General features: G+C 39.0%; 1 protein-coding gene across 3 annotated transcripts in view; it reads left to right on the forward strand.

Annotated features, from left to right (window-relative positions):
- LOC127415008 (plexin-B1-like) overlaps nt 1-19,455 on the forward strand; it is a 125,411-nt gene that overhangs the window by 60,989 nt on the left and 44,967 nt on the right. For all 3 annotated transcript variants that reach the window (XM_051653452.1, XM_051653451.1, XM_051653453.1), the window contains 3 exons: nt 7,453-7,632; nt 13,008-13,136; nt 13,463-13,563. In XM_051653452.1, the coding sequence (XP_051509412.1) occupies nt 7,453-7,632; nt 13,008-13,136; nt 13,463-13,563 (410 nt within the window). The remainder of the gene's footprint in view (nt 1-7,452; nt 7,633-13,007; nt 13,137-13,462; nt 13,564-19,455) is intronic.

The raw sequence follows: 19,455 nt of genomic DNA on the forward strand, positions 1-19,455 counted from the left end.
GCAAAAGATCAAGGTCAGCTGTTTTTCTTTTTTTTTTTTTGCAACAGGGATGTAAGTCCGGGTGAGTGGCAGCTGCCTCAGTGCTGACACGGATTAGTGCCCAGCTGCCAGCGCCAATGCTAATCCACACGCCATAACAAATGCAGCAGTTGCTCTGGAGCGACTTCTGCACATCCAAGGGCTGGTTTAACATCTCTACTCTGTGAATTTGCGACAAGATATTTGCGTCTTCAGTTTATGTAACCCAAAGTTTAAGCGTATTTTTTGACAGTTATGCGAATGGGTTTTTTGTAAGCTGTTAGCGGAATGTAATTTTGGAAATACAGTAGATTGTGTTGTTAATGGTTAGTTTTAAGTGTGACAAAAGAGAGTTTCTGAGAGTGCAATCTAAAGAGGTTTTGTTTGAGGAAGAATAGGAGAGAAAGAGGTAACGGGGACTTACAGAGATTGGGTCATTTTCTTTTTGTGTCTTTTGCATGTAGAACGGGGTAGTGTGTATTAGTATGAGCTTGGGAATGAGAAGGAGTGATGTGTGTGTGTGTGTGTGTATATAGCCACTGGGATGGGGGTTAAATCCAGATTAGTGCCACAGCTGGTTTAAGTTCCACTGACCCACATCCTCTCTGAGCTCACCGCCCCAGTGACCAACACACACAGAAGTCCACTGAACCTCTGACCTCAAAGTCATAATACCACCACCAAAACCACACCCCTTATAACATGTTTCACCACATCTAGAATACGACTTATCTCTGCAGGTGGCTAGCCACAAACTTTAGGCCTTTGCACACAAGAGGTGATGCAGTAATACGAAACGAATTGCTGACGAATTGCACTTTCACATTAAAAGCAAGGTAAATGATCAACACATTCACACCTTTACAATAGCTTTTTTATTCCGGCACGGTAGGTGACGCAAAGCAGCTTTCAGCTGGTCTGCCCTTCACCTATCATGGATAAGAAGAACTACCCTGGAATAACAAGACAAGCAAGTGAGTTCTTTAGCAAGACGATAAAATAAAACACATCTCTCTACAAGCTGCACCAGCGATGATGAGTATGTTGTTGTATTTTATCCCAATGAGGAAGAAAACATTTGAGACACTTTCACAAACTATTGCAATTCAAAGTTGACTGACAGTATTCTCATGCAGACACAGTCAGAAGGTTTACAGTCACTGCATAATGCACACACATAATGACCGTTAAAACAAGTTTTGTCATTTGGAAAAATACTTATTGTATCTTATTTTCATGTATGTGTATATATATATATATACACAGTACTTGTTTTACATTTGCTTAAAACCTCTGCTGGTTCAGGATTTCTTCCTCAACTTTAGCGTTTGATGTCGGTGGTCAAAACAGCTTTCTGTGCTTTAGCGCCACCAGTTGCTCCTGACACATGACCCAAAGCTCATATTTTATTGGTAAGGGCATTTCATCACCAGACGAAGAAAAAACCAGCTCCTTAGATATTTCAGGCCAGGAGACTAGAGTTTTTAGAACAGCAACAACTAAAAAAACAAACAAAAAAATACAGATCACTCCTATTATAATCACCTGATGCAGGCATGGCATCCAAAAGTTTAAAAACTCCTAAACTAAACACATATTCCAAGGACAACCACATAAGATGATCCCCTAAGGGTTCCCCTTTTAAAATAGAGGCATATAAAGATGAATTAGTACTGTTTGAGAAAAACATTAAAAATGATATTATGAAGGCAGTGTGTTGTTTCAAGAATTAAATAATTGGCTTTTACATCATCATTGTGCCAAAGCAAATTATTAAAGTATGGTAAATATTCATTTTGTATTACGCTAACTCTGTGTCTTTTTTTCTACTTACTATTAGAGTACTTTTATATGTAGAAACCTGAACAAAATCATTATCAATTCAAATTTTGTTTGTTTAGCACTTTTCCTAATAAATATAATTTCAAAGCAGCGTGTTAATAATATCAAATTTGGTAAATGTGTTAAAAATGTTGTGTTAAACATTTAATTAATAGTTAACACATACACCGATCAGCCACAATATTAAACCCACAATATTAAAATCACGCACAGCAGTCACTAGAATTTACACCAAATGGTGCCAAAAACAAAAAACGTCCAGTGAGCTGCAGTTTTGTGGATGGAAATGCCTTGTTGAGAGAAGTCAGCAGAGAATGGCCAGACTGGTTCGAACTGACAAACTCTACGGTAACTCAGATAACCGCTCTGTACAATTGTGGTGAGAAGAATATCATCTCAGAATGCTATTCTGAGATGCGGGTTGGTGCTGTTTTGGCGGCACGAGGGGGACCTACACAACATTAGGCAGGTGGTTTTAATGTTGTGGCTGATTGGTGTAAATGCTGACAGCCCTAAACAATCATTTTGTCCCCAGACCCCAGTTTGAAAACCCCTGGTTTGGTTGACAGACAGACACCTTAGATATGTTTCATATTACAAAAGAGAAATGAATGGCGAATGTCATTTTAAGTTGACTTAAATTTCATGCACGCGGTGACATTTCCAAAACTGATTTAATAATTGAATAGTATCAAAAAGTTGTATGGGGCTAGTAACAACTATATGACAGTGTGTTGGAGGAAAGGGGTTAATAAATAACTTCACTAGATGACATCAGTTGAATCAGAGAGCAGGGCAAGTTAATACATTTTGATGAAAGATTATGTATTTTCTTTGAAATAATGTGCATTGACGAATCAATCAACGATTCAATAAGTAAGTAATAAGGATCAATTATGTTGATGTTAATACCATGATGTTTTTGTTGAGATGATTTTAAGTCATAACCATCTCAGCCATTTATAGGAACTTTTGCAAAATGGATCACGTTGAATCATATGAATCATATTTCCATTAGGTGTGTTTGATTGTGTGCGAGTGTGTGTGACCTCCTTTAAGTTAAATTGTGGGCCACCGTTCTGCGCTCCCGTGTGGCCACTCCCCTTGTATGGTTGGAGGTATTGTGTCTGTCCGTCCAGTGACAGCTGCAGTTCCAGAATAGCATTAGGTCAAAACACAGACCCCTGGCTCCAGTGAGAGTGCATCGAAAAATCACTCCCAGCCATGCATAGATGATGGGCTGTGCTTTACAGACACCATAATAAAAGCAACAAAGATTTTTTGGTATTGATTTTTATGTACACAGCGAGGACAGGAAGTTTCTGGTCCTTTCCGAAAGCTAATAGTTGCCTATGAAAGACTTTGGAAGCTCTTGCCCAATTTTTATAGTTCAGACTTAAAGGGATAGTTCACTCACATATGAATTCAGTCATCATTTATTCCCCCTCAGTGCCTTTTTCCAAACCCGTATGATTTTCTTTCTTCTGTGAAACATGAAAGGAGATGTTAAAATTTGACTGCTTCAGTCACCATTCAGTTTCATTGCATCTTTTTTTTCTGTTCAGTGAAAGTGAATGGTGATTGAGGCTAACATTCTGCCTTACATCCACTCCACTGAAGAAAGTGAAGAGGTTAAATAAATGACATAACTTTCATTTTGAGTGCACCAAGCCTTTTAATATTCAACATGGATCTTGGAAATTAATTGTTCATAAAACATCATCTCTCAGGTTTGTGCCTCCAGTATTGTAACCATGTGGGCACACAGTTGTCTGTCTGTGTGAATAGCACATTGCTTGCACCTCATTATTTCCAAAACATTTATCATTCATTAATTTACCATACTGTTTACATTAAATTTGACTGAATTCAAAGTTCAGCTGTGTTACAAATATTGGAAACTTAAATGCTATTACATGTAGTTTAGAGATTTAATCTCCAGAAATCCGAGCGTGACTACTGTGTGCATTTTCCATTTCCCTTTTTGATTTGTAACTAGTAGCACCTAATAAACGAGCAAAAATAGTTCCGCTGTCCACATATGTGGACATACATTTTTATGAAAACTAAGTTGTGAAATTTTAAACAATACCAAGCTATAGAAAGTCTTTTTTAATCAAATTGTTTGTTTCCAGGTGTGTTGGTTATTCATGTTTTTGAGACGTTACAGACATTACATCAGACATTAGCATAATAAATTCTGATTCAAAGTAATGGCCAGCATCATCCAATCACTGGCAACTATGTAAAAAAAATACAAATGATAAATTCTGAATCTATGTACTGATTTCCATTGCCCCATGTCTGCCAAACATGTTGAGTGGTCCAAACTTAATCTGCAGCCTGAAACTGAACTTTTGGTCGGATTTTAGGATTGAATGCACTTAGCTGCATAGAATGTGAATGACTTAACCTCCAGTGCGCTGTCTGTCTGCACTGGTCTCAGAACAGTTCGAAATGCACCTTATTTTCATCTTAACTCCATATAAAGCCTCTGAAAGCAACATTTTTCAGCTTTTGGATGAACCCACTGATTCTCAGTGTGAAAATGCACAGTGAATATAGGAATGCATTTACTAATGTTAATGAATACCGTATTGTACAGTGATAACAAAATAAAATGTAACAATTTATATTAAAATTAAGATAAATTACCCACAGATGTGTTAATGTTGAAAGTTATTCAAAATAACATGTTTTTTCAACTTTTGAGGGAATAGAGTCCCAAAATCCATGTATGTGGACATCATGTTTTCAGCACGTTGATGCGTGAAAAAATAATGACTTTTTTAAAAGTGGCATATCAAACGAAATTAGAGATGCTACTCTGTAAACCCAAACAGGTTTAAATGAAAAAATTAGAGGTTTCTTACCAGAGGCACTTTTGTTGGCTCTGCGCCCGTAGAAGCGCTTCACGGTAATCATTGTCATGTTATTGTGTCACGTGATTTGGTGAGCCAGAAGTTTAACCCTTAAATGACAGTCTAGAGTGTTGTGAACAGTATTCAGTCAGTTTAAATTCGTTTAGATTATGTGTTGCATATAGCGAAGCCAAAATACAATATCCACGCATGTGGACGCGGGGTTGCGCAAGGTTAATGTAAGAACACTACTGGTGGTTTGTAATAATGACTGTCTATTTTCAGTTTTACAAACTGCATAAGAGAACAGTTTCATGTGGGTTTGAATATGGTTCACATCATGTACTGATCCTATTCCCCCTCATTCTCTTCAGTAATTTCCTCTCTACTGTTTCTGTCAGTAAAAATCACCAGAAATTGTTTTGGTTTTTTTTGAGTACTAAATTGTAGCTTTAACCTCAGACAAGCCCACGGAACGCCACAGTCAGTTCAACGGCTGTCTGATACTTATTGCCAGGTTACCTGGCAAATACAATGAGCGAACTATGTCTGTGAAGCAATAAGTACTTATTTTTGGATGGACATAAATTCTAATCAAAAGTCTATACACATTTTCCTCTCGTTTGTGTTTTCTTTAAATAATTTCTTGACATTTTAGACAAAACAGACCATAAATGCAGAGGTGGGTGGTAACACACTACATTTACTTGAGTAACTTTAAAAAAAAATAAAAATACTTCTAGAGTAGGTTTAAAAGTGGGTACTTTTTACTCTCACTCAAGTAAATTTCTAATGAAACAATGTGCTTTTACTTCATTACAATGGGCGGCGTTCCTGTCGTTACAAAACTGTGTTTAATCTTAATTAATGCGTTATTCATTGAGAGATTATTGAATGGGACTTTTACGACAGCGGAAGATCACACAGCTGTGCATGCTGTCACAGACTGTCACTCAAGCCGAGTCCATCACTGCTGCAGCATCAAGCTCTTCAAAGTGAAACACTTTCTTCACTCTACACAGTGAAATAATAATAGTTTCATTATGCAATGCCTTCATTTAACACCAAATCAAGCGGATATTTCAAGATTAAAATCTCAGCTTCAAATTAAGGCAGCACGCTGAGGTAAGTCGTGGCTCTAATGATAACGCAGGCTTTTCTGTGACATAGTGATGGTCATTTTCAGGGTGATTCTGTAAATATGGGCTCTTGTGACATCAGTTTTTAAGTGTAAATTTTTTAATCTGCAGCAATATATCAGTGCGCTTTGTCCCACGTCCCGCATGTAATGAGCAGTTTTACACATTTACCCCGCACACTCACGGCGGTACTGGCAACTATTCCAGCTACTTAGGGCGGGTAATTGTATAAATATATGTAAACATCCACGTTAAGTGTACATGCCTTTTGCTCTGCTGAACATGTGATTGACAACTGGAGTGCAAACAGACATCATTTCTGTTCGTGGTGCCTTACACAGGCTGCATACTCTGCGTTTAGGGAGCAACGGTACTGTGTATAGAACTAATGATCTAAATTCTTTCGACACTGAAAACTGTAGCTACACTGAAATAAGAACTAAAAGCTACGAAATAGCGACAGTAGGCATTAATAAAACATGATCTTGCTTTGGTTTACAGTATATTTCAGCATTATGTATAATGTCCCTGCGGGACATTATTCACGTTTTCACCGTAATAATTACTAGAAAGGTTTCCAAACCTCTCTTCTTATTGACAAATTCATCCAGATCTGACAAGAGTGCTTAAAGGGATAGTTTACCCAAAAATGAAAATTCTCACATCATTTACTCATTCTCATGCCAGATGTGTATGACTGAGATTTAAAAGAATTTCTCAGCTCCTTTGATCCATATATAATGTAAGTATAATATAATCCATTCGGGTGCCAACATTTTAAAGCTAAAAAAAAAAAAATCACGTAAATCAGCATAAAAGTAATCCAGAAGACTAAAGTGGTTAAATCAAAATCTTGAGAAGCGATATGATAGGTGTGGATGAGAAACAGATCACTTTCACATTGTGTTTTTAGTGATTTACATTCTTCTCTACATATTGCCCCCTGCTGGGCTGGGAGAAGAACTTCTAGCAAAAAATGACCCTTATGTTGTTCCAAACTCATGTGACCCTTTGTATTCTGTGGAACACAAAATATGTTAGACAGAATGTTAGGGACTGACAGTTTCGGTCATCATTATGTAATACATGTTAAATATGTATTATGTAATGGAATGTAGGGAGTTAACGTCCATTATGTCATTTGTGAAAGTAACGAGTTACTCATTACTTGAGTACTCTTTTAATGGGATGCTTTCTTACTCTTACTCAAGTAAATATTTATGTTAGCACTTTTACTTCTACTTGAGTAATTATTTTTTTTAAGTAATTGTACTTTTACTTGAGGACAGTTTTTGGCTACTCTACCCACCTCTGCATAAATGTCACTTAAAAACAAAATGAATTTGGTTGGTTACTTTATTTCTAATTAAGACAGTCTCTACTTGTCTAAGGTCTTGGCCAAAATGAGCCAAAACTTTATGCTGTTTGTCAAAAGTCTGGAAACGCAAGTTTAGTAAAATACCAACAAGTTAAGTAATTTCTTGACTGTTTTCGATAAAATGTCTTGTCTATATGGTATGATTATGGGCTGTGCATGACAAATGTATTTACATGACAGATGTATGTAATATTATGTTTCTGGGGTCATGCAGGATTCTTTGATGGAGTACCCCTGTGGAGAGGAACACACACCTAGCCCTATTGCAAGTGCCATTCCTCTTGAGTCCACGCCCGCTTTCACCTGGACTCCACCCATCACCGCCGTCACCACGGCAACTGAGGTTGGCCACACCATCGTACTGTTAGGAGACAAAAGCGGAAGGCTTCACAAGGTATTACTTACTGTAATGTGTTGCTGACCATTTAAAGGAGTGAACTTGCAATTTTGGTGTTGGAAGCCTTAATTATTAAGTTCCTTAACATTTAACACCCACAATTCATCACTGAAGCACTGCCACTTATAGGGATAGTTCATCCAAAAATGAAAATTCTGTCATAATTTACTCACCCTCATGTTGTTCCAATTGTGTATTTGACTCTTTTGTTAAAAATAAAAGGAGATGTTAAGCTGCCTTTTATGTTCCACAAAAGAAAGAAAGTCATACACATTTGGACCAACGTGATGGTGAGTAAACGATTGTTTTAGTGCGCTATCCCTTTAACCATTAAACACTCACCATCCATCACTGAAGCATACTGGTTAAAATCAGCATGAAAAACTGACTTTTAAAAACTGTTTACCGTCATTAGGGGTTGTTTTATTGAAAAACAAACACATGGAGTAATCATAATCCGTTATTAAGCAGTAACTTGACAGTAATGTGCAATCCACCCTAAAGCATGTATTATTATTATGTTATTAAAGCAGATTTCGGTTAACTCAGAGTTCTGCTAATGGGTTACATTATTTCTCATTACAAAGTTTTAGGCAGTCATTATAAAGTGGCCTTGCTGCTTAAATTGGAACCTTTTTGTTTTTTTTGTAGGTAAAATGTATTTCATTTTATCACTTGAACACTTTTGTATCAGGAAGCATTTACAAATTACAAAACTCCTTGTTCATATGAGGCTTATGCTTCAAGGCCACTAAACTTGAGACATTGTATTTGAAGATCGCCTTTCAAAGCTTAACAAACCTGAAAAACATGAGCCGTCGGAAGAGGAGATCTTGCTTTAACTTGAACTGTTATTAAGGAAAATGGACAAGAGAGTGCATGCATTAAGCTCATGTGCTCTTAGTAAGAGGTGGGACAGTTCAGAATTTATTCATTTGTCATGTAAAGTGAAAAGAAATGCAAGTTTAGCAACTCTTCTTTGCACGCTAGGATTTGATTCCAGTTAGGTCAAGCCACAGATTAGTTCACCCCAAAACACTATCAAAACAATTGGCATTGTTTGAGAGCACCAATTTGAATATGTAGAATGGTCAATGACTTCAGAGCTGCAGAGGAGGGGAAGATTTTCAATGAATAATGACTTAAAGGAATATTCTGGGTTCAATACAAGTTAAGCTCAGTCGACAGCATTTGTGGCATTATGTTGACAACAGCAACAAATTATTTTGTCTCGGCCCTCCTTCTCTTAACAAAAAAGAAGCAAAAATTGAGGTTACAGTGAGTCAATTAAAATGGAAGTGAATGGGAACAATGTTTGGAAGTTTAAAGGTAGAAATGTGAAGCTTATAATTTTATTAAAGGACTTGCATTAATTCTTCTGTTTTAAACTTGTGTATTATTTGAGCTGTAAATTTGTTTAAATCGTAATTTATGGTCGATTTAGGTTTACATTGTCATCGGCAACAAAGTAGTAAAATTGAATATAACTTTACAAAAGGTTAGTAAGCACTTGTCACACTAAAATCATGTTAATATGCATACTGTTTACATCTTGTGGCTCTAATTTTAAAACAGTAAATGTTTTAGCATTTATGGATTGGCCCCCATTGACTTCCATTATAAGTGCCTCACTGTTATGCAGATTTTTGCTGTTTTTATTTATTTTATTTTTGGGGGGGATTTTTCCCCTTTTTCTCCCAATTTGGAATGCCCAATTCCCAATGCGCTCTAAGTCCTCGTGGTCGCATAGTGATTCGCCTCAGTCCGGGTGGTGGAGGACGAATCCCAGTTGCCTCCGCGTCTGAAACAGTCAACCCGCGCATCTTATCACGTGGCTTGTTGAGCGCATTGCCACGGAGATATAGTGCGTGTGGAGGCTTCACGCCATCCACTGCGGCAACCACGCTCAATTCACCATGCGCCCCACCAAGAACAAACCACATTATAGCGACCATGAGATGGTTACCCCATGTCTACCCTCCCTAGCAACCGGGCCAATTTGGTTGCTTAGGAGACCTGGCTGGAGTCACTCAGCACGCCCTGGGATTTGAACTAGCGAACTAGCGAGCTCCAGGGGTGGTAGCCAGCGTATTTTACCACTGAGCTACCCAGGCCCCAATGATTTTTGCTGTTTTTAAAGAAAAGGAGGGACAAGTCTAAAAAAAATGTTTGGTAGTCATCATTATGACACAGATTCGCTCAATTGAGCTTAATTTATATTGAACGCAGAATATTCCTTTATTTTTCTGTCTGTTCCTCACACAAAGCTATCATATGGTTGTGCACAAGTAATATGAACTACTTTTATGGTCTTAATGATCCTCTTTTATGTGATCACTATGAACTGTCATTGAATCTAAAAGAGTTACGTTAAGATTCTTTAAGAGATTAAATTAGGTTAAGTAATGGTGTGCTTTAGTATCCTTTTAGATTTTATATTTTATAAATAAAAAACGAAGAGAGAACAATTGCAGAAAACACCTTCGGTGATGCATTGGTGTATTTTTGTGGACAAATGTGTTTTGATTGGTCTGTTTTGCAGTGTTGTAGTACTTGAGACTGGACAGTTTGTTCACTTAACCTAGGACGTGTCATTTATTAACATTTTATTCTCAACTGGTAATATTGTTTAACCAACATAAGTTAAAGAAAATAATAAATGAGGTTTATTTGATATATGTGTCTAGAATCTACATTTAATACATTCATAAAAACCTCGTCTTAGACTCTTCAATGCTCTCGGTCTCGACTCAGCCCTCTCCGGTCTTGGTCTTGACACAGACTCGACCCTCTTCTGGTCTTGGTCTTGACTTGAACTCAACCTACTCTGGTCTCGGACAGGACTTGGACTCGGATGAGCTGGTCTCGACTACAACACTGCTGTTTTGCCTTAATTTTGGGACTGGAATGTGTGGAAGCTATGTCCCTTCGTCTTTTCAGTCTGGCCTGGGGGTGTGATCACATTTGTGCACATGTGTGTATGTGTGTTAGCAGCCTCATCAGCATGAGAGAACTTGTTCTGGATGCTTATTGTAAGTGCCGTGGGGAGAACCGATCCCAGCGGAGCCAGTCGCATGTGGTGCGCTCTGGCCGGCTGATAGGGGTGGTGGCAGCAGCAGTTTGAGTTTTACATCCCAAATCCCCTCCGGTGCTGTGTGAAATATTAACACAGAAACTCTGAAACAGCAGCTTGTTTACTGCCCAAAACACACCTCGGGCAAAACTTATCACAGGCAGTCAATGGTATCACATCCCTGCCTGCAAGATACAGAAACATACACTATTCTGCTGAGACTGCAACTCACCAGAGCTTTGTGGCCAATGTGTGTGCGTGTATGGGTATACATATTAGGGTTAGGGATTTGATTAAACTCCTAACCCTAAGTATTAAAATCTGGTCTGCAACTTGTCCTGCACTGTTTGGCCATAAATCATGCAGCCTGTTGAGGAGAGATATACAGTTATTTTGTAAGTGATCAGACTTTTTGCCTGGTGGACTTTAAAATGGGCCAAAGAAATCCGATAAACTTCCATTAAATTAGGGACCTGAGCCATATCTAGGGACCAGAATATCATAGAGACTTAGGCCAGAAACATAATTTTGCCGATGCAAGGTGGCGATAGTTACCTTTAAAAAGTCTGTACTTTTTAAACTGGGTGTGTTATTGTTCAGGTAAGTTGCTATAAATATATTGACTTGCTCAGCAAAGTGTCCACTCTAGCGCCCCTTGCGACAACGTTGAGAAATTAACGTGACTTGCACTGTGATATGAATTGTGGCAGTCTGACAGGTTTTGGAATGCAACAAAGCACGAAATAAAGCTTGTGCAACTAGAAGCATCTGCGCTCCTGTACTTGCGTACATTCATTATGTTACAGCCTTTAGTGGTGGCCTTTTTTGACTAGAGGCTAGAGAGCGGTGATATAAACCAATTTATTTTGCAATAGTCTTTACATTTTTGATCAATAACGATATATATCGAGATATAGACATTTTATGGAAAGTGATTAAGAAACTTATGATAACTTTTTTACTTAAAACTATGTCCAAAGTAATGGTAGATCTGTCGTGTCTGTTTACACTTAACGGTTTTTGAGTCTGTCTGTACTGTTTTTCCATTTTCTATGTAAACATGCACTAGACCAGGGCCAGCCCTAGCATTTTGGGGGGATTTTCAAAATGTGGCCCCCCTACCTACAACACCCATCCAAACACACCCAACATCAATAACTAAGCAAGTTTAAATTATGCAATTTATTCTAAAGCAGAAATCTTAAAAAAGCAAAACTATCATCTGTAGTTTATCAGCACAGGTATATCTACTTCAGAAGTACAAAAAAGAAAGATAATTATTTTTAAAACTAACAAACATATATCACATGCACAAATTAATAAATATATTTAATAAAGTTATGTGGAAATGAATAAGAAGGAATTCAGTTACCAAATTAAGGTATGGTAGGCTACAGTAGATGATATTTGCACCGCCATGACCCTCGTTTTCAGCCGGCCCGTGAAATGCCGAGCCACTGGAAAAAAGCCGCCAACCACGCATTCCAGACCAGGAAAGGCGCGCGTACGCCCATCCGACCCCCTTCTCTGCACTGCCCAACGTTTAGTGAGCCCCCCTGATCATGACGAGAACACTGCATTTGGGCTACTTTCAGTGATATCACACTCCCATTAGATGCTATCTTTACACCTTTTGTGTTCATTTTTATTTAAAATATATAACTTACCGCTGACATGTACAGCCACTGTCTGTCTTCGCTTATATGGATCGATAAGAGGAGAAGAGAGAAATTGGCAAAAGGTGGACTTGAACCCGGATTGCCCATGCAACTATCCAGTTGTCTTACTAATGTTGCCACATCAAATCTTAGGACGAGGAAGGTCAAATGCACATACTTACCTCTCCATGTCATTTCTCTGAAGCGTATGCAGTAATTTAAATAGTTTTGTAGGTTCCATTGGACTATTGACGTGCATATAGCTGGGCTGTGTGCCTTGTGATATTTACACTTATTGCAAATAATTATATGGCTATACTAAACCCATGGTAGGGGGACCCAAGTGTCGTTAAATAGCCAGGGCCCGCACTGCACTAGACAGATATATTTGACCGTCACTGAGGTGGCAACCACCCACATCACCTTAGCATCGTGATGGTGAGTTTTGCACGGGCAATCTCATTTATGTGTACTTTACTGGTTTCAAACACTTAAAAGGACACACTCCTTTTAAGTGTATGAATTTGAAAAGGCACACTCTCCAAAATGTGACTGTTATTTGCCCTTTGTGAAGCCAATTATCTCTTTATGTGTGTCCATGTCCATTTACCTAATATGTATTTTGTGTGTTTTTATTGCAGGTGTTCCTCTATGCAAATGGAACCGGCACCAAATATGACACTGTGGAGGTGGATACAGAGAGTTCCATTAACGCCGACCTGCTGTTGGACTCCACCAAACAGAACGTCTATATGTTGACAGAAAGAAAGGTACAAGATACAGACACTTCCCATTCAACTGCCAGTAAAGGAAACCAACGCCGTCTGTTATGAACATTCTGTCACAGGATTCAACGTTTACACTAACAAACTTAATTTGATGGATAGATTTTCTCTGAGATGAAAGTCTGTAGCTGAACAGTGTGGGGTTTTTTGTGTGTTGTTGAGTAATTGCTGGTGGAATCGTTTTGACAGCCAATCAGAATTGGAGATTGTTTTCACACAGCTTCCTCATGCAAAAGTTGTGTTCTCTTACGTTTATCAGTTTGTAAAGCAAGAACGGTGCTCAGGGTTTCTGATTTGTCTGTGTGTTTCAGGTTACAAAGCTGCAGGTGTCTCAGTGTGAGAAGTATTTAGACTGCCACTCATGTCTGTCTAACAGAGATCCCTACTGCGGTTGGTGTTCACTGGAGGGCAGGTACTTCACTATCAAACTATCACTTAAGTGCACTACTGCGACAAATTTGCACATGACCCATTTGCACAATTACCCCGTACCATTTAGATGTTTATTTTGTTTTGTGAATAAATGTTTAAATAGCATATATGTGTAATATAGATTCATCTGGGCAGTACTACATAAAAATGATAAAAAGCAATTAAAATGATAAAAAGCCATTTTTATGATTCCTGTTATTTAAAAAAATTATATACATTTTGCAAGGCGTATGTACAATTCTGAGTAGAATTATATATAAATACACACACACACACACACACGCACATATATATATATATATATATATATATATATATATATATATATATATATATATATATGAGGACTAATATATAATATATAAGACTAATAACAATTTGACGAGTTGAAATAACAAGGCGATGCAAAACAGGAGATGTTAAACAGGTGAGGCAGTCGGGTCTTAATACTGTAGACTGTATAAGGAGCCTCCAAAAATAGCCTAGACCTTCAAGAGCAAGCATCATTCAAGACTTGTCAATTTGCCAACAGATACTTCAGCAAATAATCCAGCACTTTGAGAACAATGTTCCCCCAAAGATAAATTGGAAGGATTTTGGGCATTTCACTCTTTACAGTGCAAGATATTATTTAAAAGATTCAAGGAATCTGGTCAAATCTCAGTGCATATAGGGCAAGACGAAAACCATTTCTGAATGCGCGTGATCTCTGATCCCTCAGACATCACTGTCTTAAAAAACTTAATTAATCTGTAATGGATATCATGAACATGGGCTTGGGATTACTTTAGTAAACCTTTGTTAGTCAACACCATTCGCCGCTGCATCCACAGATGCAAGTTAAGACTTTACTATGCAAAGCAGAAGCCATACATCAACACCGTCCAGAAGCGCTGCCGACTTCCCTGGGCTCGGTCTCATCTTAGATGGAAAGTAGAACAGTGGAACCTTGTTTTTTGGTCCGATGAGTCCACATTTCAAATAGATTTTGAAAAACAAAGCTGTTGTGTTATCCAGACCAAAGAGGAAAAGGGCCATCCAAGCTGTTAATAGCATCAGGTCCAAAAGCCAGTGTCTGTATGGGCCAGGGGTGTGTCAGTGCCAATGGCATGGGTAACTCGCCCATCTGTGAGAACACCATGAATACAGACAGATATGTACAAATTTTGGAGCAACATATACTGCCATCCAGCACCATCTTTTCCAGGGTGTCCCTGAATTTTCCACAACTTCAAACCACATATTGCCCAGAGAAGTACATGGCTGTAAGCAGAGAGTGTGGGTGCTAGATTTGCCTGCATGCAGTTCTGACCTGTCTCCAGTTGAGAATGTGTGGCACATTATGAAGCAAACCATACGGCAATGGAGACCCCGTACAATTGTGCAGCTAAAGATCTACATAATGGATGATTGGGGGAAAATTCCACTTTCTAAACTTAAACTTGTGTCTTCAGTGCCCAAATGCTTAATAAGCGTTATTAGAGCAAATGGTGATGTTTCACAGTGATAAACACTCGACTGTTCGAACTTTTTTGGAGTGTGTTGCAATCATCTGATTTGAATTACTGTACATAAAAAAAAATAAAAACATGACAATGAAATTCACAGGTTTAAACATCATATAATGTGTAGTTGTAGTGCTTTCAATATAGCAAAGAGGGAATATAATTTACAAATCACTCCTTTTTGTTTTTATTAGCATCTTTCATACTGTCCCAACTTTTTAGGAATTTGGGTTTTGTGTGTGTGTGTGTGTGTGTGTGTGTGTGTGTATACAGTTGTGCTCAAAAGTTTGCATACCCTGGCAGAAATTGTGAAATTTTGGCATTGATTTTGAAAATATGACTGATCATGCAAAAAAACTGTCTTTTATTTAAGGATAGTGATCATATGAAGCCATTTATTATCACATAGTTGTTTGGCTCCTTTTAAAATCATAATGATAACAGAAATCACCCAAATGGCCCTGATCAAAAGTTTACATACCTTTGAACGTTTGGCCTTGTTACAGACACACAGGTTTAAATGGCAATTAAAGTTTAATTTCCCACACCTGTAGCTTTTTAAATTGCAATTAGTGTCTGTGTATAAATAGTCAATGAGTTTGTTAGCTCACACATGGATGCACTGAGCAGGCTAGATACTGAGTCATGGGGAGCAGAAAAGAACTGTCAAAAGACCTGCGTAACAAGGTAATGGAACTTTATAAAGATGGAAAAGGATATAAAAATATATCCAAAGCCTTGAAAATGCCAGTCAGTACTTATTACTTATTAAGAAGTAATATCATTTATTCACTTAATCACTTATTAAGAAGTGGAAAATTTGGGGATCTCTCTGGAAAAAGACTGTGTGGTTGTTTCAAGGAGCACAATACGATGATACTTGAACAAAAATGAGCTGCATGGTCGAGTTGCCAGAAAGAAGCCTTTACTGCGCCAATGCCACAAAAAAGACCGGTAACAATATGCCCGACAACACCTTGTCACGCCTCACAGCTTCTGGCACACTGTAATTTGGAGTGACGAGACCAAAATAGAGCTTTATGGTCACAACCATAAGCGCTATGTTTGGAGAGGGGTCAACAAGTATTGTGCTCCTCGAAACAACCACACCGTCTTTTTCCAGAGCAGCCTGTATTTCTCCTGAGGTTACCTGTGGGTTTTTCTTTGTATCCTGAACAATTCTTCTGGCAGTTGTGGCTGAAATCTTTCTTGGTCTACCTGATCTTGGCTTGGTATCAAGAGATCCCTGAATTTTGCACTTCTTAATAAGTGATTGAACAGTACTGACTGGCATTTTCAAGGCTTTGGATATCTTTTTATATCCTTTTTATATCCAAGGCTCAGTATCTAGCCTGCTCAGTGCATCCACATGAGAGCTAAAAAACTCATTGACTATTTATACACAGACACTAATTGCAATTTAAAAAGCCACAGGTGTGGGAAATTAACCTTTAATTGCCATCTAAACCTGTGTGTGTCACCTGATGTGTCTGTAACAAGGCCAAACATTCAAGGGTATATAAACTTTTGATCAGGGCCATTTGGGTGATTTCTGTTATCATTATGGTTTAAAAAGGAGCCAAATAACTATGTGATACTAAATGGCTTCATATGATCACTATCCTTAAATATAAGTCAGTTTTTTGCATGATCAGTCATATTTTCAAAATCAATGCCAAAATTTCACAATTCCTGCCAGGGTATGCAAACTTTTGAGCACAAATGTCAATCTCAATCTCAGTTGAAGTCAGAAGTTTACATACACTTAGGTTGAAGTCATTAAAACAAATTTTTTAACCACTCCACAGATTTAATATTAGCAAACTATAGTTTTGGACAGACGTTTAGGACATCTACTTTGTGCATTACACAAATTTTTCCAACAAATGTTTACAGACAGATTGTTTCACTTTTAAATGACTATATCACAATTCCAGTGAGTCAGAAGTTTACATACACTAAGTTAACTGTGCCTTTATGCAGCTGGGAAAATTCCAGAAAATGATGTCAAGCTTTAGACAATTAGCCAATTAGCTTCTTATAGGAGGTGTACTGAATTGAAGGTGTACTTGTGGATGTATTTTAAGGCCTGCCTTCAAACTCAGTGCCTCTTTGCTTGACATCATGGGAAAATGAAAAGAAATCAGCCAAGACCTCAGAAATAAAATTGTGGACTTCCACAATCTTGTTCATCCTTGGGAGCAATTTTGAAATGCCTGAAGGTACCACGTTTATCTGTACAAGCAATAATAAATGCCATGGGGCCACACAGCCATCATACCGCTCAGGAAGGAGACTCATTATGCCTCCTAGAGATAAACTTAATTTGGTGCGAAAAGTGAAAATCAATCCCAGTACAATAGCAAAAGGACCTTGTGAAGATGCTCGAGGAAACAGGTAGACAAGTATCTATATCCTCAGTAAAATGAGTTCTATATCGACATAACCTGAAAGGTTGCTCAGCAAGGAAGAAGACACTGCTCCAAAACCGGCATAAAAAAGCCAGACTACAGTTTGCAAGTGCACATGGGGACAAAGATCTTACTTTTTGGAGAAATGTCCTCTGGTCTGATGAAACAAATATCGAACTGTTTGGCTATAATGACCATCGTTATGTTTGGAGGAAAAAGGGTGAGGCTTGCAAGCCAAAGAACACCATCTCAACCGTGAAGCATGGGGGTGGCAGCATCATGTTGTGGGGGTGCTTTACTGCAGGAGGGACTAGTGCTTTTTCCAGAATAGATGGCATCATGAGGAAGGAAAATTATGTGGATATATTGAAGCAACATCTCAAGACATCAGCCAGGAAGATAAAGCTCGGTCGCAAATAGGTCTTCCAGATGGACAATGACCCCATGGCTTATGGACAACAAAGTCAAGTTATTGGAGTGGCCATCACAAAGCCCTGACCTCAATTTGTGGGTAGAATTGAAAAAGCATGTGCGAGCAAGGAGGCCTTCAAACCTGACTCGGTGTAACTGATATAATATATATATATATATATATATAATATACTGTGTGTGTGTGTGTGTGTGTGTGTGTGTGTGTGTGTGTGTGTATATATATATATATATATATATATATATATATATATATATATATATATACTGTATATACACCGATCAGCCACAACATTAAAACCAGCTGCCTAATATCATGTAACAGCTCTGACCCGTCGAGGCATGGACTCCACAAGACATCTGAAGGTGTCCTGTGGTATCTGGCACCAAGACGTTAGCAGCAGATCCATTAAGTCCTGTAAATTGCAAGGCGGGGCCTCCATGGATTGGACTTGTTGGTCCAGCACATCCCATAGATGCTCAATCAGACTGAGATTCAAGCCAACACCTTGAACTCTTTGTCATGTTCCTCAAACCATTCCTGAACAATTTTGCAGTGTGGAAGGGCACATTATCCTGCTGAAAGAGGCCACTGCCATCAGGGAATACCATTGCCATAAAGGGGTGTACGTGGTCTGTGATCTTTAGGTACCCAGGACCCAAGGTTTCCCAGCAGAACATTGCCCAGAGCATCACACTCCCTCCGCCGGCCTGCCTTCTTCCCATAGTGCATCCTGCTGTCATCTCTTCCCCAGGTAAACGATGCACACGCACTCGGCTGTCCACATTATCTTAAAGAAAACGTGATTCATCATACCAGACCACCTTCTTCCATTGCTTCATGGTCCAGTTCTGATGCTCACGTGCCCATTGTAGGTGCTTTCGGCGGTGGTCAGGGGTCAGCATGGGCACTCTGACCAGTCTGCGGCAACGCAGCCCCATACGCAGCAAGCTGCGATGCACTGTGTGTTCTTACACCTTTCTATCATGGTCAGCATTACGTTTTTCAGCAATTTGTGCTACAGTAACTCTTCTGTGGGATCAGACCAGACGGGCTAGCCTTCGCTCCCCACACGCATCAGTGAGCCTTGGGCATCCATGACCCTGTCTCCGGTTCACCTTTTGTGACGCTCCATGGTCCAGTTCTGATGCTCTCGTGCCCATTGTAGGTGCTTTCGGCAGTGGACAGTGGTCAGCATGGGCACTCTGACAGGTCTGCGGCTACGCAGCCCCATACACAGCAAGCTGCGATGCACTATGTGTTCTGACACCTTTCTATCATGGCCAGCATTACGTTTTCCAGCAATTTGTGCTACAGTAACTCTTCTGTGGGATCGGACCAGACGGGCTAACCTTTGCTCCCCACGCGCATCAATGAGCCTTGGGCGCCCATGGCCCTGTTGCCGGTTCACTGGTTGTCCTTCCTTGGACCACTTTTGGTAGGTACTAACCACTGCATACTGGGAACACCCCACAAGACCTGCTGTTTTGGAGATGCTCTGACCCAGTGGTCTAGCCATCACAATT

This window comes from Myxocyprinus asiaticus, chromosome 24 (assembly GCF_019703515.2).
Source record: "Myxocyprinus asiaticus isolate MX2 ecotype Aquarium Trade chromosome 24, UBuf_Myxa_2, whole genome shotgun sequence".
Taxonomy (NCBI): Eukaryota; Metazoa; Chordata; class Actinopteri; order Cypriniformes; family Catostomidae; genus Myxocyprinus; species Myxocyprinus asiaticus.